The sequence below is a fragment of the Drosophila willistoni genome, chromosome 3R (genome assembly GCF_018902025.1).
Source record: "Drosophila willistoni isolate 14030-0811.24 chromosome 3R, UCI_dwil_1.1, whole genome shotgun sequence".
Lineage (NCBI taxonomy): Eukaryota > Metazoa > Arthropoda > Insecta > Diptera > Drosophilidae > Drosophila > Drosophila willistoni.
Window position 1 is genome coordinate 20,050,553 of NC_061086.1, and position 13,631 is coordinate 20,064,183.

The 13,631-nt window shown below is 40.2% G+C and overlaps 5 protein-coding genes across 8 annotated transcripts; 3 read left to right on the top strand and 2 right to left on the bottom strand.

The window, feature by feature from the left end:
• Positions 1-374: 374 nt before the first annotated feature.
• On the bottom strand, positions 375-2,713 carry LOC6646875 (protein C12orf4 homolog). The gene is made up of 3 exons (XM_002070472.4): positions 2,477-2,713; positions 1,082-2,414; positions 375-603 (listed from the first exon to the last, which is right to left on the bottom strand). Exons 1-3 carry the CDS (start codon positions 2,670-2,672, stop codon positions 477-479), a joined length of 1,656 nt encoding a protein of 551 aa, XP_002070508.2. The 5' UTR covers positions 2,673-2,713; the 3' UTR covers positions 375-476.
• Positions 2,714-3,090: 377 nt separating this feature from the next.
• LOC6648078 (heterogeneous nuclear ribonucleoprotein A1) lies at positions 3,091-9,082 on the bottom strand. 3 transcript variants are annotated; one of them, XM_002070471.4, is made up of 6 exons: positions 8,913-9,082; positions 8,266-8,743; positions 7,090-7,286; positions 6,676-7,024; positions 6,277-6,391; positions 5,501-5,635 (listed from the first exon to the last, which is right to left on the bottom strand). In XM_002070471.4, exons 1-5 carry the CDS (start codon positions 8,970-8,972, stop codon positions 6,318-6,320), a joined length of 1,158 nt encoding a protein of 385 aa, XP_002070507.1. In that variant the 5' UTR covers positions 8,973-9,082; the 3' UTR covers positions 5,501-5,635; positions 6,277-6,317. The 3 variants fall into 3 exon arrangements, with proteins under 3 accessions (XP_015032903.2, XP_023034264.1, XP_002070507.1); XM_023178496.2 differs by lacking the exon at positions 6,277-6,391 and having other exon boundaries at positions 4,147-5,635; XM_015177417.3 differs by lacking the exons at positions 5,501-5,635; positions 8,266-8,743; positions 8,913-9,082 and adding an exon at positions 3,091-3,360 and having other exon boundaries at positions 7,090-7,280.
• Positions 9,083-9,667: 585 nt separating this feature from the next.
• LOC6648076 (cysteine-rich DPF motif domain-containing protein 1) lies at positions 9,668-11,917 on the top strand. 2 transcript variants are annotated; one of them, XM_047013522.1, is made up of 2 exons: positions 9,668-9,898; positions 11,212-11,917. In XM_047013522.1, the coding sequence occupies exon 2, from the start codon at positions 11,214-11,216 to the stop codon at positions 11,739-11,741; it is 528 nt and encodes a 175-aa protein (XP_046869478.1). In that variant the 5' UTR covers positions 9,668-9,898; positions 11,212-11,213; the 3' UTR covers positions 11,742-11,917. The 2 variants fall into 2 exon arrangements, with proteins under 2 accessions (XP_046869478.1, XP_002070505.1); XM_002070469.4 differs by having other exon boundaries at positions 9,668-9,814.
• LOC6648077 (putative transferase CAF17 homolog, mitochondrial) lies at positions 9,896-11,173 on the top strand. Its single transcript, XM_023178497.2, has 2 exons — positions 9,896-9,963; positions 10,023-11,173. The coding sequence occupies exon 2, from the start codon at positions 10,024-10,026 to the stop codon at positions 11,083-11,085; it is 1,062 nt and encodes a 353-aa protein (XP_023034265.1). The 5' UTR covers positions 9,896-9,963; position 10,023; the 3' UTR covers positions 11,086-11,173.
• Positions 11,918-12,186: 269 nt separating the features above from the next.
• LOC6648075 (zinc finger protein 330 homolog) lies at positions 12,187-13,371 on the top strand. The gene is made up of 2 exons (XM_002070468.4): positions 12,187-12,731; positions 12,799-13,371. The coding sequence occupies exons 1-2, from the start codon at positions 12,240-12,242 to the stop codon at positions 13,294-13,296; spliced, it is 990 nt and encodes a 329-aa protein (XP_002070504.1). The 5' UTR covers positions 12,187-12,239; the 3' UTR covers positions 13,297-13,371.
• Positions 13,372-13,631: the final 260 nt, after the last annotated feature.

Genomic DNA, 13,631 nt, shown 5'->3' on the forward strand with positions numbered 1-13,631 from the left:
AAACAACAATCGAACAAAGATACACACACACACACACATTCAGCCTCATACTCACTCTCAAACACACACACACTTACACGCATGGATAACCAAAGATAAATATTTTACAATTTGGAATTAATATATATATATATATACAATATAAAATACAACTAAATGAAAACATGTACTTATAACTTAGTAGTTGTAGTTTTTGCGATGAAAAATGAAAATTGATACAGGAACATTTCAAGAAAACTTCTGAGTGTGTTAAATTTAAAAGAAAATACTGAAATTAAACTCCCAACAACAACACGATGGAAAATCGATGCCTATATGCATAATATATATACATATATATATATATATAATTCTGAATCTGAATAAACTGTATATTCATAATAAAAAAGAAAATGGAATATATTTGAGTCGGTTGGGAGAATATATATGTATGTAAATAAATATAGATATGGGTAGGTAGTCTATATAGCCGCAGATTACAACTTGTTGTTATTATCGACAAGTATTTTGGGATTCGCCACACGGAAAACATTTGGCACCATCCCCGCCAATGTGGTGAAGAGGCTCTCGGATATATCATCGGGCAGAAGCAATTGAAGAGTACTGCAAAAGTGTTACAAATCATTACATCGAGAATTCTCATCTTCAATTAGAACTTGTTTTGTCCTCAATTCCATTTTGTAGTTAAATCAAAAATTTCTAGTTCCTCCTAATCATTTGAGGGAAAGCTATGAGAAAAATGTATTCTTTCAATCTAAAAATCAGCAATATGATTACTAAATGAAGTGGAAGAACCTAAACATTTCCGCATTCGAATTCAAGAAACAGCGACAATGTGGAAGACCTTTTCTATGTATATTTTTGTATAATATCGGAATTAATTAAAAAATCAACACATTTTAGATTAGAAATCGGACAGAAAAGGAATTATCTAATTTAATGATAATCATTTAATTATATGTACATACATATAAGCTATGTATAGAAGTTACTGATTTCTACCCTATACCCTTTCTTTTAGGGTACTTTAATTTTAGTGGAATTGAATAGGCAAACAATAAATTCTAATTGGTGGACTTACCTGAGTTCTGCTCCACCCCAGGAGGCTGATTCGATCATGAATCCTTTGGCGCATTTGAAAACCAATTCGGCACGTCGTATGCACCACTGGACGGTCATGTCCTCGCTCATCTCATGCCGCAGCAGGGCAGGAATGGTCAGTGTGGTTATGTCATGACGACTGGCTGTCTTTAGAATGTTTCGCAGACCAAGTATAACTGGATGGCGGGAATTTATCTCACTGGGACTATTGATGGGCTCGTCCGAGATCAAATGAAAGATGACATGTGATTGCGAGAGATTTGAGTGTTTGGTCACAAAGAAATCACCAGTCTTTAGCCTTGGCACATGCCTTTTAATTGGCGAAGATTGGGCACTACCACCTTCCGCACTTCCCTCTACACTGCCTTCCATACTGCTGCCGCTTCCGCTGCCACTACTTGTCGTATCGGTATTGGTATCGAGAGCTCGAATCTGTTTCTCAATCTTCTCCAGCTGCGCATCCATTTGCTCAAAGTGAAATTCTGTCGATTTGTTGGCATTTTTGATGATGTTCTTATTCGCCTGAGCTTGGATGGATGGGGTTAGGACCACGACGCCGCAGAGAGAACTGGAATACAGGCCCAAGGCCATGTTCAGGCCATTAAGGCTCTCCTCAGCATGCAGTGGACTGCACAGTTCCGTCACATTGGCACTTAGGATGCGTATATTGTGCATATGCTTGAGCTGCGATCCCAAATGTATTGTGAAACTCTCCTCCATCGAAGGCTGCTGAGACACAAACATTGACGATCGATTGCCCAGTGGCGTGGACACTGGTGAAACCTGATATATTTGTCCCACTTGACTGGTGATCCAGTCGCGATACTCATTCTTCTGATGACCCATCATGGCCTCGAGTTCGGATTCGTAGCGCTTGCGTACAAAGTTCTGAGTTGTGTATTGCTGGGCCAAGAGATTGTTTATATCTTCGGATGTGGTGGTTATATCCAGCTGATTGATTTGACTGTCCATCTCCTGCTGCTGCGAATTATTCAGAGTCTCTACTTCGCTGTCCATGTGTTCGGTCATGTCGCCAATTACCTTGGCATAGGCTCGCTCTCGTTTTAGGATCTCCTCCAGCGAGGAGGAGTGCACCAGGCGATGAAAGCTCTGTGCAAAGATGTCCTCGTCGCTAGGGCCGACTCGATCGGCAAATTGCAGCAATTCATCTTTATACCATCGTTCTGTATCCCTTACTATGGCCTCCAAGTCAATTTCCTCGTTGGCCAGTTGATTTAGCAGCTTTTCTGCATGGTCATCCAAGAACAGCTGGTGTTCCCGGTCCACAAAAGACTGCAGCTCTTTTTCCAAATCTAAGATGAGAAATTATTCTCCATTTTATTTCAACCTCCGGTGTCAAACGCAGATGTCTTACTTATATTCTCATCCAGTAGCCGCATCATGGGATCCATTTGGGAAAGCAGTTGGGTGACCAGCTCCTCAAGATCTTCATCGTCGAACGGAAACTTTATGTCCAATCTCGCCACACAATCCTTTTGCTCATAATCTTTGTATTTGTAGACGAATTCCACAGTGCGCGATGCATCGTTTCCATTTCCATTGACATGCATTTTTGACGCCCACAAATTCTGCACATTTGAGATGGGCGATAGTTCGATAACAAAATACTGGCAGCTCTTAATTGATGCTGTTAAATATTTAACAGACTCTCAAATGATGCTGTTAAATATTTAACAGACTCCAAAATGATGCTGTTAGGTTTAACAGACTCCCAAATGATGCTGTTCAACTTAAACGTAACAGATGTAACTTTAGCGCGCAATTTAGTGAACTGCTTACAATTTACAACTAATAAACCTTATAAAAGATTTTTTGATGGTAGACATTTGAAATCTTTAACATAAAGAAATTTTCCAAATCTTTTAAACCGTTTTCCAATGAATGATTTCAAGCTTTAAATATGATGTCAATTATTTATTTGCATTTAAAAATAAAATAAATTAAACTAAAAATGCAATACCAAGAGAAATATTATCATTGAATTTCCATAGACTGTTTGTTCCCCATGTGCTCGCCGCAGAAACGTATAGAAGAGCTCTTCTGACACCACCTAAAAAACATTATATACCACACTCACCTATAGTCAAGTTTCTCCAGCACATCAATTCCCGGATGGTATCGGTAGGTAGTGGATGCCGCCGCTCTGCCCTAGTGGGTTGACAGGGGGGTAGTAGTGGCTGTGATCAGTAGCGCGGGAGCCGCCCTCATTTCAGCGCTTCGCATTACTTTTCCAGCCAACTTGCAACAAAAATTACAATAGGGATATATTTGGTGAATGAAGAGAATTTGAGTGATTGTGTACACACATTCCAAAATAAGAAAACGACAACAAATAAATAAATCAAACAAACTGATAAATGAAAAAAAGAGTATTATTTCCATTAGTGAAGTTTGCTTTTTCTTTTTTTTTTTTGATTGGTTTGGTTAAAATGTTTTCCCGACCCATGATGCTACTGCAACAATTGCTACACAAAATACACACAGGATTTATTAGTTAAGGGCTTTAGTTAATTATACCCTTGCAAGTGAGGTTCATTTGACTAGAAGTAGCTTGTGATCTTTCCATCACTTGAATCAGATGATTATATTTTAAAAAGGATCTCAAAACATTGTTATTTCAAGAACAGCTTTACAGCTTTTTCCATTTAATTTTGTAGAGACAACTCAAAAAGATTTGTTGAATCTTAATTAGAAAACGTTCGAATAGATAAAATGTTTTATCAAATATTTGCCAATGTATTTTGGCAAGGGTATAAAGACACTCGGCAATGCCGAATTCTAGCCCAGTTTTCTGGCACTGGCTCTACTTGAATTAAATTCTTTAACTTACACTGCGCTGTTTCTTCTCTCTGTATCTGAATTTATTTCTTTATAGATCTTTGTTTACCAAGCACCAAGCGATTGGTGCGACTTCTGCTGCTGCTGCTGATTTTTGTTAAGAATATGAAATAAAAGCGCTGCTGTTTCAAGACTTATTCTACTCTAATTATAGAAAGGATCAATATATATATTGTTGAACTTATGTGCTTTTACTTTTTTATGTATTTTTCGTTTCTTTGTTGTATATATCTTGAATCTTTACATCTGGCTACATTCGTAAAATGTATAATTTCATCGGATTATATAAATATATATGCAATTGGCGCTGACCACTAACTGTGGGACAAACACACAACACAAAAACTGATTGTGGCTAAAAGATATATAGTAGTGATGAATAATTACATACAATATTGGTTATTGTTGTTCTTGTTATAAAGAATCGATTAAAACTAAACATTTGGATTTTAAATAGATTTGTATAAATTTTTTCGTCGCCGTCGTCAGTGACTACTTTTAGAACTTTTGTTGAATAATACGCTAATATAGATGTTAGATTTGTAATTATATATATATATATATGTAGAGGAGTTAATTAAGACTAAGACAGCTCGCGACGGCTGTACGCACACACTCTACACACTCGTTTTTCTTTTCGTTTAAAGACTAATGAGAACTTAAGCCTAGTGAAAGTCATAAAATGTAATACATATTGTTGTTGTTACTGTTTATATAGAATAGATTTGTTTTTGCATGAGTGACTTCTTTTTTCCATAATTAATTTTCGTATTTCTTTCTTATTTTTTTTTTGCACTGATTATCAAAGGCAAAATTGTAGACTACAAAAATTGATCGTGTCTCTTTTAGAAGATTGTTTCAAAAAAGGTTTACTCTGGATGGTTATAGCCAACGTTAATAAAAAAAAATCAGAGTGTGGGTGGTGGTTGATTGGCTGGTTTTTTGGTGTTGAGGGAGGATTTTACAAAGTTTGCTCATTTTTCTTTTCATATTTGTTGTTAATGGCTAATTTACAATGTTTAAAATTTAATAATGTTTGTATTTAGAGAATAGTTATTGAAGAGGCTCGCACAGCTGTGGCAATCAATCGATCAATGAATAGTTAAGCATTTTAAAGAAGAGACATATATACGATATATAAATTTATATATATGTATAGAGGGAATCCTGTGATTAGGCTGAGTGTGTGTTGCGTATTTGTGTGTTTTTGGCTGGCTGCTGTTCATGTGCATTGTGTGCAAGGATTGCTGCTGAATTGCTTGATCTTTATGCTCTCTGATTCGCGATATACACACACACACAATACACACACTCGCACACACAACATACTGCACTCTCTCTCTTTATCTGTCTCCTGCTATGTACTCTGTCTCTCAATTTAAAGCTTTACTTCTCTGTCTCTCTGTTCACTCACAATCTCTTTTTCTCTCTCTGGTTCTCTGAAGTAACTCTGTCACATAATGTGTCTGAACACCAAAGAAGACTGCACTGATCCTGATAACCTCTTCTCATCTCATCTCTTCTGCTCCTGATTGCTTGCTCTTTTTAGGGTAAGTGTTTGTGTGAAGAAGAGCTCGGAAAACTTCTTAGGCGTATGAACTATATTTGTTCACACTCGTATCGTTTACTTGACTTTGATATTCGGGCTTATACTGAGCGACTTCTAATTTACCACCTATAAAATGTCGATAAATGAGAAATGTTATTTATCTTTTATATATATATATCTATATATATTAAAGTATTTATATAGAATAAATAAACAGGAGTATTGAGATATACAGACGAACGAAGAATTGGAACAATTGCTAAATACAAAACAGAAACAAATAGAAATATAAAATATATATATTGTACACTTAAGTCTAAGTTTTTTAGTAGCAGAAAGGTTCTCGTGTTTGAAATAATTTGATTCTGTATTTCAATCGTTTTTGTTGATAGATAGATAGATAGGTATATAGATGTTCTCCTATTTTTGGTGCGGTTGTTATACAAACTACTAAAGTAAATGCTGATGTGTGATTTTGAAAAACAAATTACACACACATAATGGACCTAAGCTCAAACGTGTAAATGGAACAGAAAAAAAAAACAAACTAAAAACCAAAACAGAAAATAATTTAAATGGAAGTATCATATTATAGGATGGGACAATTGGAGATTGAACAACATTGTGATAGGAAACTCTCGAGATAATTTAGTTAGGGAGTCAATTTCATGTCGCAATGTTCCACCATCTCTAAAGATTCATTTTTTGTTTTTCAAATTGTTAGTAGGTTAAATTAACTCGAAAAACTAATAACTAGGATCGCTCACCTCCGCCTCTCTCCTTTCCCTCACTCTCTGTGTGATCTTTCTCAATATCTGCGGTTGTTGCCGCCACCATTATTGAAGCCCTGATTGTTGCCGCCGTAATTGCCACCTTGGTTGCCTAAAATCAATCGAAAACACGAAAGATGACAAAACAATCCAGCACTAAGAACAAAATCTAATCTATAAATGGATTGGGCCTGGTAACTGGTTAGCCCAGAGATCTTTTTCTCCTCCTGAACATAAATATTTCAGATTCGATGTGGATTAATAATATCACAGCATCCTTTCTTATTTCTCCAACTGCCAAACTATCTAACGATATTCTAACAGTTAGCTGGACAAGTAGGTTTACCGTGTTAAACATGCATGATAATGAATATATCGAAATGGACTTGTGCTTACCTCCTTTGTTGCCGAAATTGCCGCCACCTTGGTAGGGCTGCATGCGATTGTTGTTAAAGTTACCGCCACGCTGGGGTCCACCGCTGTAGCTCTGCTGGTAGCCACCGAAATCATTGCCACCATTATTGCCGCCCCAGTTGGAGTTGCCACCGCCGCCGCCGCCACCAAAGTTACCACTGCCGCCGCTTCCGTTATCCCAGGGACCCATGTTGTTGCCCCAGCAATTGTTGCCGCCGCCGCCACCACCACCACTTCCGTAACCCCCACCGCCGCCGCCGCCGCCTCCATAACTATTGTTGCCCCAATTATCATTGCCCCCGCGATTGTTACCCCAATTGCCGCCGCCATTCTACAGAAGTTCAAATAGAATTAATGTCAGCACAATAAAGAGTAGAAAGCTTCATGCAGTCTTACCCAGTTGCCTCCGCCATTCTGGTTGCCGTAGCCTCCACCGCCGCCGCCACCACCCATGTTGTTGCCACGATTGCCGCCACCGGCACGGCCACCAGGACCACGGCCTCCACCACCACCGCCGCCTCCCATATCATTCTGCTTGGGTAGGGCTTTCTTTACATCAACCATTTTGCCATTCAGCTGATGTTGCTTTTGCACTATAACAGAAAACAAAGATTTACGTTAGGTACAAATGGCTTATAGCAAGTATGCATTAATGGAAACTGTACCAAATACTTTTTCATCATCGATGCATAGTTATATAAATAACTGAACATCAACAACAATAATATAATACTGGCCAAAAATGTTCATCTTACAGTCGTAGAACGCCGCATGAGCACATTGAATAGTGCCATGCGGAGCTGGGACTGTGTATAGTTTCTAGTCTTAAGGATTCTTAAATGTAACGAGGCTGCGTGTTACACTGAATTGGCAAATAAATCTTACATTCGCATAACATAGCGTAAGCCGACGCTTTCATTTATCTTACAGCGTTTTAAATAAAAACTGATTGGGTGTTGCTTTGATCAAGCCCATCAATTTGTCAGTACTGTACAGTAAACACACTCATCGAGACTAGTTAACGAAAATATAATTGTACCTAGTGTGGCGCATACGTTTTCATCGATTGGTTATTCAAGCCAGTCAACAATGATATAATATGAGTCAATACATTCATTTTACAGCCAAAAAACGCCGCATAGACACATCAAACATTGCTATGCGGAGCTGGGACTGTGTGGAATCTAAAGTCTTTAAGGATGCTTTTTAATTGTAACGAGGCTGCGTGTTACACAGAATTGGATTTATAGTTTTTACATTCGCATAACATAGCGTAAGCCGACGCTTTCATTCGTCTTACAGCGTTTTAAATAAAAACTGACTGAGCGTCTTAATTATCAAGCCCATCAATTTGTCAGTACTGTGTGTGTGTGTCTGTGTTTGTACCTAGTGTGGCGCATACGTTTTCATCAATTAGTCATTGGGACTAGTCAACATAGATATAATATGAGTCAATACATTCATTTTACAGCCAAAAAACGCCGCATAGACACATCAAACATTGCTATGCGGAGCTGGGACTGTATACAGGTAACTATCTTATATTAAACTAAACTACTTTAGTATACTTACAGACAACTTTGTCCACGGGATCGTAATCATCGAACTCAACAAAGGCAAAACCACGTTTCTTGCCCGTCTCTTTATCCATGACAATATTAATGTCGACAATGGAGCCAAAATTGGAGAAATAATCCCGCAAACTCTGCTCATCATGATCGTCCTTGAGGGCGCCTACGAATAGCTTCTTCACTGTGGCTCCGGCATTAGGTGAATCGATGTCCTGGCGGGGCACAGCACGCTTGGGCTCAACCACGCGGCCATCGATCTTGTGGGGACGAGCCTTCTGGGCCTCATCGATCATGCTCGAGTGGGAGTAGGTGATGAAGCCAAAACCACGCGACCGCTTTGTGCGTGGATCCTTCATAACTACCACATCGACAATTTGGCCCCATTTCTCGAAATGAGCCTTTAGATTCTCATCTGAAGTGCGGTAGTCCAGACCGCCAATAAACAGTTTACGCATATGCTCTGGCTCAGTAATTGAGTCCTAAATAAATAAAATATTAGATGCATAATCCAATGAGTATTGATTTTTTTCTATCAACCCAAGCCAGACATAACCTCTTCTACCCCTTCGAAGCACATGCGTAATTCAAAATGGCGGCCGAAGAAAAAAAAAAGACAAGTTTTTTGATCCCCATATATTTCGTACTTACATCATCGTGCTGTCCATTGGAATTGCCGTTTTGATTCGAGTTATCATTGTGGCCGCCCATTTTAGCTACTTATAATATTTAATTTGCTTTCTACTTATTATTTATTTCTTTTTTCACTGACAAAAATCTCCCGCACCCGACGACACACACAACTGGATGAAAAGTGAAAATTAATTAGAGACGGAACAGAACGACTTCGACATAACTATCGATACCGATATCGATAAACCGATTTTGGTGTTGCCAGATCTGCTGAAAACAACGAACTTGAACATGCTCGCGCGTTTACTCAAATGTTCGAGCGGTTTACTCACGCGTTTTAAATCGCGTGAGTAAACGCTAGCGTTTTTGGAAAAATTAGAGATGGACAGAACGTCGATATTTACGACTTCGACATAACTATCGATACCGATATCGATAAACCGATTTTGGTGTTGCCAGATCTGCTGAAAACAACGAACTCGAACATGCTCGCGCGTTTACTCAAATGTTCGAGCGGTTTACTCACGCGTTTTAAATCGCGTGAGTAAATGCTAGCGTTTTTGGAAAAATTAGAGATGGACAGAACGTCGATATTTACGACTTCCGACATAACTATCGATACCGATATCGATAAACCGATTTTGGTGTTGCCAGATCTGCTGAAAACAGCAACTTTACTCGCGATTTAAAACGCGTGAGTAAACCGCTCGAACATTTGAGTAAACGCGTAGCCAGTGATGCTGGTAATTAGTAATCTAGTGGGAAAATAGCTAAACTGGCAGCACTGTTCGTAACTTGTTTTGGTGGTTATTCGCGAATTTAGTTTTGTTTTTGTTTTGAGCTAACGGAAAATTTGTTGAACAAGCGGAACCTACACTACACGCCTACACAAAAGGAGCCGTTTAACTTTATTATTAACTGTTCGTAACTTGTAATATTCTTTTGATCTTTTTGTCAGTTGTTTCTACGTCTCTCTCTCTCTCACAACTTTCGACAAATTTCGAGTAAGAGCGAGTTTTATTTTTGTTTTTTTTTTTCTAATATTCTTTTGATTATATCAAAATCCGAGGTAAGTGGAACTGCACTGCGAAGAAGGATCAATCGAAACTGCAATCATCGTATTCGCAGCATGAATATCAGTAAAAATTTGAAGTTCCTGCGCTTGATGCGTGTCTGTGGACGCAATATGAGCGATTTGTCGCATCCTCCGAACATAGCACCGGCTCCGCAAGCTGGCAGGCGATCCTGTACACTAGAGCAACTCAAGAATCGTGAGCTGATTCGTGTCCATGGATCGGAAGTCGTTCCTTTTCTGCAAGGACTGGTCACAAACGATGTAACCCGTTTGCAGCATCCGGAGGGCCCTTCGTCTATATATGGCCTGTTCCTGAACAAAGGTGGTCGCGTGCTGTATGACACCATTATCTATCGTACCAATAATCCAGAAACCTATCTACTGGAGTGTGATCGAGATGCCTCATCCGAATTCCGTCGTAATTTACGAATGTTTCGTGTACGCAAACAGATCGACATCGATTCCGTGGATGATGAGTACTCGCCATGGGTGATTTTCACTAAAAATGGAGGGGATGGCGAACTGGTACATGCTACACACAATCTGCCCGAGCTGTTTGTGGCTTCCGATCCGCGTCTGCCCAGTTTGGGCACACGTGTTCTGGCGCCGACCGACATAAGTTGGGCCAAGCTGGTAAAGGGTTTCTGGCAAAACAATGAAGTTGTCGCCACTCCGGCAACAGCTGACAACAATTATCAATTGTTGCGCTACAAGCAGGGAGTGGGCGAAGGTGTCCAGGAGTTGCCACCCGGCAAGTGCTTCCCTCTGGAGGCTAATGCTGATTTCCTAAATGGGGTTAGCTTCAATAAAGGATGCTACATCGGTCAGGAGCTGACAGCCCGTATTCACCATTCCGGGGTAATACGGAAGCGATATATGCCCATACGCTTAACAGCACCACTAGGCTCCAATCATACGGTGCAATCCGTTGCCGGAGCAAATCTGGGACGTGTCTTTGGTCATGCCCAGAATCGGGGTGTTGCACTGTTGCGCATCGAGCAGGTTCTTAATGGCCAGCAGGAGCTGACTGTAGATGGCGATCGTTGCTATGCCGAGCGTCCAGAGTGGTGGCCCCGCGATGTGCCTAGCAAGCGACGAGTGGCGTCCATAGAGTAGATCAATTTATTGTTTTATAATTGTTACCGTAGCCACATAAATATTGTTACATTTTTTAGGTAGTAAAGACCCCCAGACATACTCTGTACACAGCCCCGTCTATTGTGTGAATTTCTCCTCTTGCAGCCATGGATCAGCAGTCCAGTACTAGTCAAAACGAATCTCTGCCCGGGGAGGAGGAGGACTCCTTGCTGTTGCCGCTGGACACAGAGGCTGCCGAAATAGCCCGCCTACAACCGAATTCAACCAATTCACAAACAGACAATCCGACAGCAGAAGAAGATGACGAACGCATTGCAAAGATTCAGTTTCATTGCTATGCCTGTAACATGAGAGAGATGGTCCACTACTATGGACGCGAACCGCCTTTTGCCCTGGGCATTGAATTTCACGAAGACACCTATGTAATGCGTGATCCCTTCCAGGCTCCACCACCACGCTGGCAATCGAAACCAGAGTTTTTCATCTCATTGGGTGTTCACTGTTCCATTTGCTCTCAAGTGGTTTGCAAAGATCCAGCCTGTAGTTACTATTACACGCAAACCTATTGTCTACCATGCGGCAGCAAGGAGCTCAAATCATGGCCACCAGAGGCCCAGATGCGATTACGCAAACAACTGGAAGCCGCCAATAAAAAGAGGGAGAAGCTACAGTAGAGGATTACTGGCGAAAAATGAATAGAAAACTTTCTTAAAACTTCTTACTATTAATTTAAGTGTTTATGTATTCTTTCCAAATTTAAATTGTAAATTTGAATCAAACCAAATCAATTTGGTAATTTTCTTTCATTTTATTTCAAATAAAAAGCCGTTTGGACATGTGCCTAATTTCATTTTGGGCTGTTTCAATATTCTCTTAATAAATATGGTAGTAAGTGTGCCCGCAAATCGCAAATTTTTGTATTTACTCCACATTTGCATAGGCGGCAATGCGCTCTGTAGGAATCCTCGGGATTTCGCCGTTTCATATTTTAATATTTGAAATTAACTGTTTTATAATTTTTGGACAGAACGTCGATATTTACGACTTCCGACATAACTATCGATATCGATAAGACGATTTTGGTGTTGCCAGATCTGCTGAAAACAAACGAGTTTGTAGTGCTGCAAAACGTTGTTGGGTTTTAGGTTAAAATCAAAGAAAATCACATCGATATGCCGAAGAAAAAGACCGGGCAACGCAAGAAGGCCGAGAAACAAAAGATCCGGCTTAAGGAGATACGTGCCCGTGAGGTGTCGCTTGCTGATTTACCATGCAACGCCCCAATGGAATGCGACAAGTGCGAAAAGAAGCAGAAATCTCGAGCCTTCTGTTACTTTTGCCAGTCAGTTCAGCGGCTGCCGATTTGTGCCCAATGTGGCAAAATTAAATGCATGGCCAAAACGGGAGATTGCTTGATAAAACATTCGGGGGTCTACACCACTGGACTTGCCATGGTTGGCGCCATCTGTGACTTCTGTGAGGCCTGGGTTTGTCACGGTCGCAAGTGTCTGACCAGCCATGCCTGCACCTGTCCACTGCAGAACGCCGTGTGCTTGGAATGCGAACGTGGCGTTTGGGAGCATGGTGGCCGCATATTCAAATGTTCCTTTTGCAATGGTTTCCTCTGCGAGGATGATCAGTTCGAGCATCAGGCCAGTTGTCAGGTAAGGACAGAATCAGGGTTTCCCTGTTGCCTCTTTTGCTAATGGGTTTTTCAATTGGGATATTTAGGTGCTAGAGTCCGAGAACTACAAGTGTCAATCGTGCAATCGTTTGGGTCAATATTCATGCCTGCGCTGCAAGATCTGCTACTGCGAGGATCATGTCCGCCGCAAGGGCTTCAAGTATGACAAGAACAAGGCCATTCCATGCCCCAAATGTAATTACGACACCTCGGTCACCAAAGATCTGAGTATGTCGACACGTTCGCATAAGTTTGGTCGCCAGCAACAAGGTGGCAATAGCGACGATGAGGATGGCTATGGCGGTTACTACGGAGCTAGCGGTGGCAGTGGCTACTATGGAGGAAGCGGTGCTGGCTACTCCTATGGCGATGATGATGACGATGATGCATCGGATGGCGATTATGATGAAGACGAAAGCGATGACGACGACGAGGAGGATGAGGATGATGATGATGAGGCGGAGGAAGGCGAAGCCGCAGCAAATTCAAGCGGCAGTGAGGCTGAAAAAGACACTGAAGCTTCGAAAAAGAAGACATCAAAATAATTTCCGTTAGCAACTTTGCAATTTAATTATTTTCACGATTTGAAAAATTATATAACACAAATTTGAGTAATGTAATGAAAATGGTCTTTAATTCTGTTAATGTTGCGAAAAAAAATCTTCAAGAACCTTAAAAGTTTCGAAAATTCTGCTCTTTTGAATAAAATTGCAAAATGTAATTATTTATTCCACATAAGTAAATACATCTAAAAACTTGTTTAAATTCATTTGTAAAGAAAGTGCCAATGAATTATTTTCGACAAGTTCCTCTAAATATGTCAATTGACATTAAAATTCCAAGAAATCTCCGTTGAATTGCAATTCCAGGATCGGAGTTT

Coding starts and splice junctions, on each gene's coding strand:
- LOC6648076 (XM_047013522.1), top strand. CDS start 11,214: ATGGATCAGCAGTCCAGTACTAGTCAAAACGAATCTCTGCCCGGGGAG.
- LOC6646875 (XM_002070472.4), bottom strand. CDS start 2,672: ATGCATGTCAATGGAAATGGAAACGATGCATCGCGCACTGTGGAATTC. Junction 2,415..2,476: donor GCTACTGGATGAGAATATAA/GTAAGACATCTG, acceptor TTCTCATCTTAG/ATTTGGAAAAAGAGCTGCAG. Junction 604..1,081: donor TGGGGTGGAGCAGAACTCAG/GTAAGTCCACCA, acceptor ACACTTTTGCAG/TACTCTTCAATTGCTTCTGC.
- LOC6648077 (XM_023178497.2), top strand. CDS start 10,024: ATGAATATCAGTAAAAATTTGAAGTTCCTGCGCTTGATGCGTGTCTGT.
- LOC6648075 (XM_002070468.4), top strand. CDS start 12,240: ATGCCGAAGAAAAAGACCGGGCAACGCAAGAAGGCCGAGAAACAAAAG. Junction 12,732..12,798: donor AGCATCAGGCCAGTTGTCAG/GTAAGGACAGAA, acceptor TGGGATATTTAG/GTGCTAGAGTCCGAGAACTA.
- LOC6648078 (XM_023178496.2), bottom strand. CDS start 8,972: ATGGGCGGCCACAATGATAACTCGAATCAAAACGGCAATTCCAATGGA. Junction 7,287..8,265: donor TCCCGTGGACAAAGTTGTCT/GTAAGTATACTA, acceptor TTTCTGTTATAG/TGCAAAAGCAACATCAGCTG. Junction 7,025..7,089: donor AGAATGGCGGAGGCAACTGG/GTAAGACTGCAT, acceptor GAACTTCTGTAG/AATGGCGGCGGCAATTGGGG.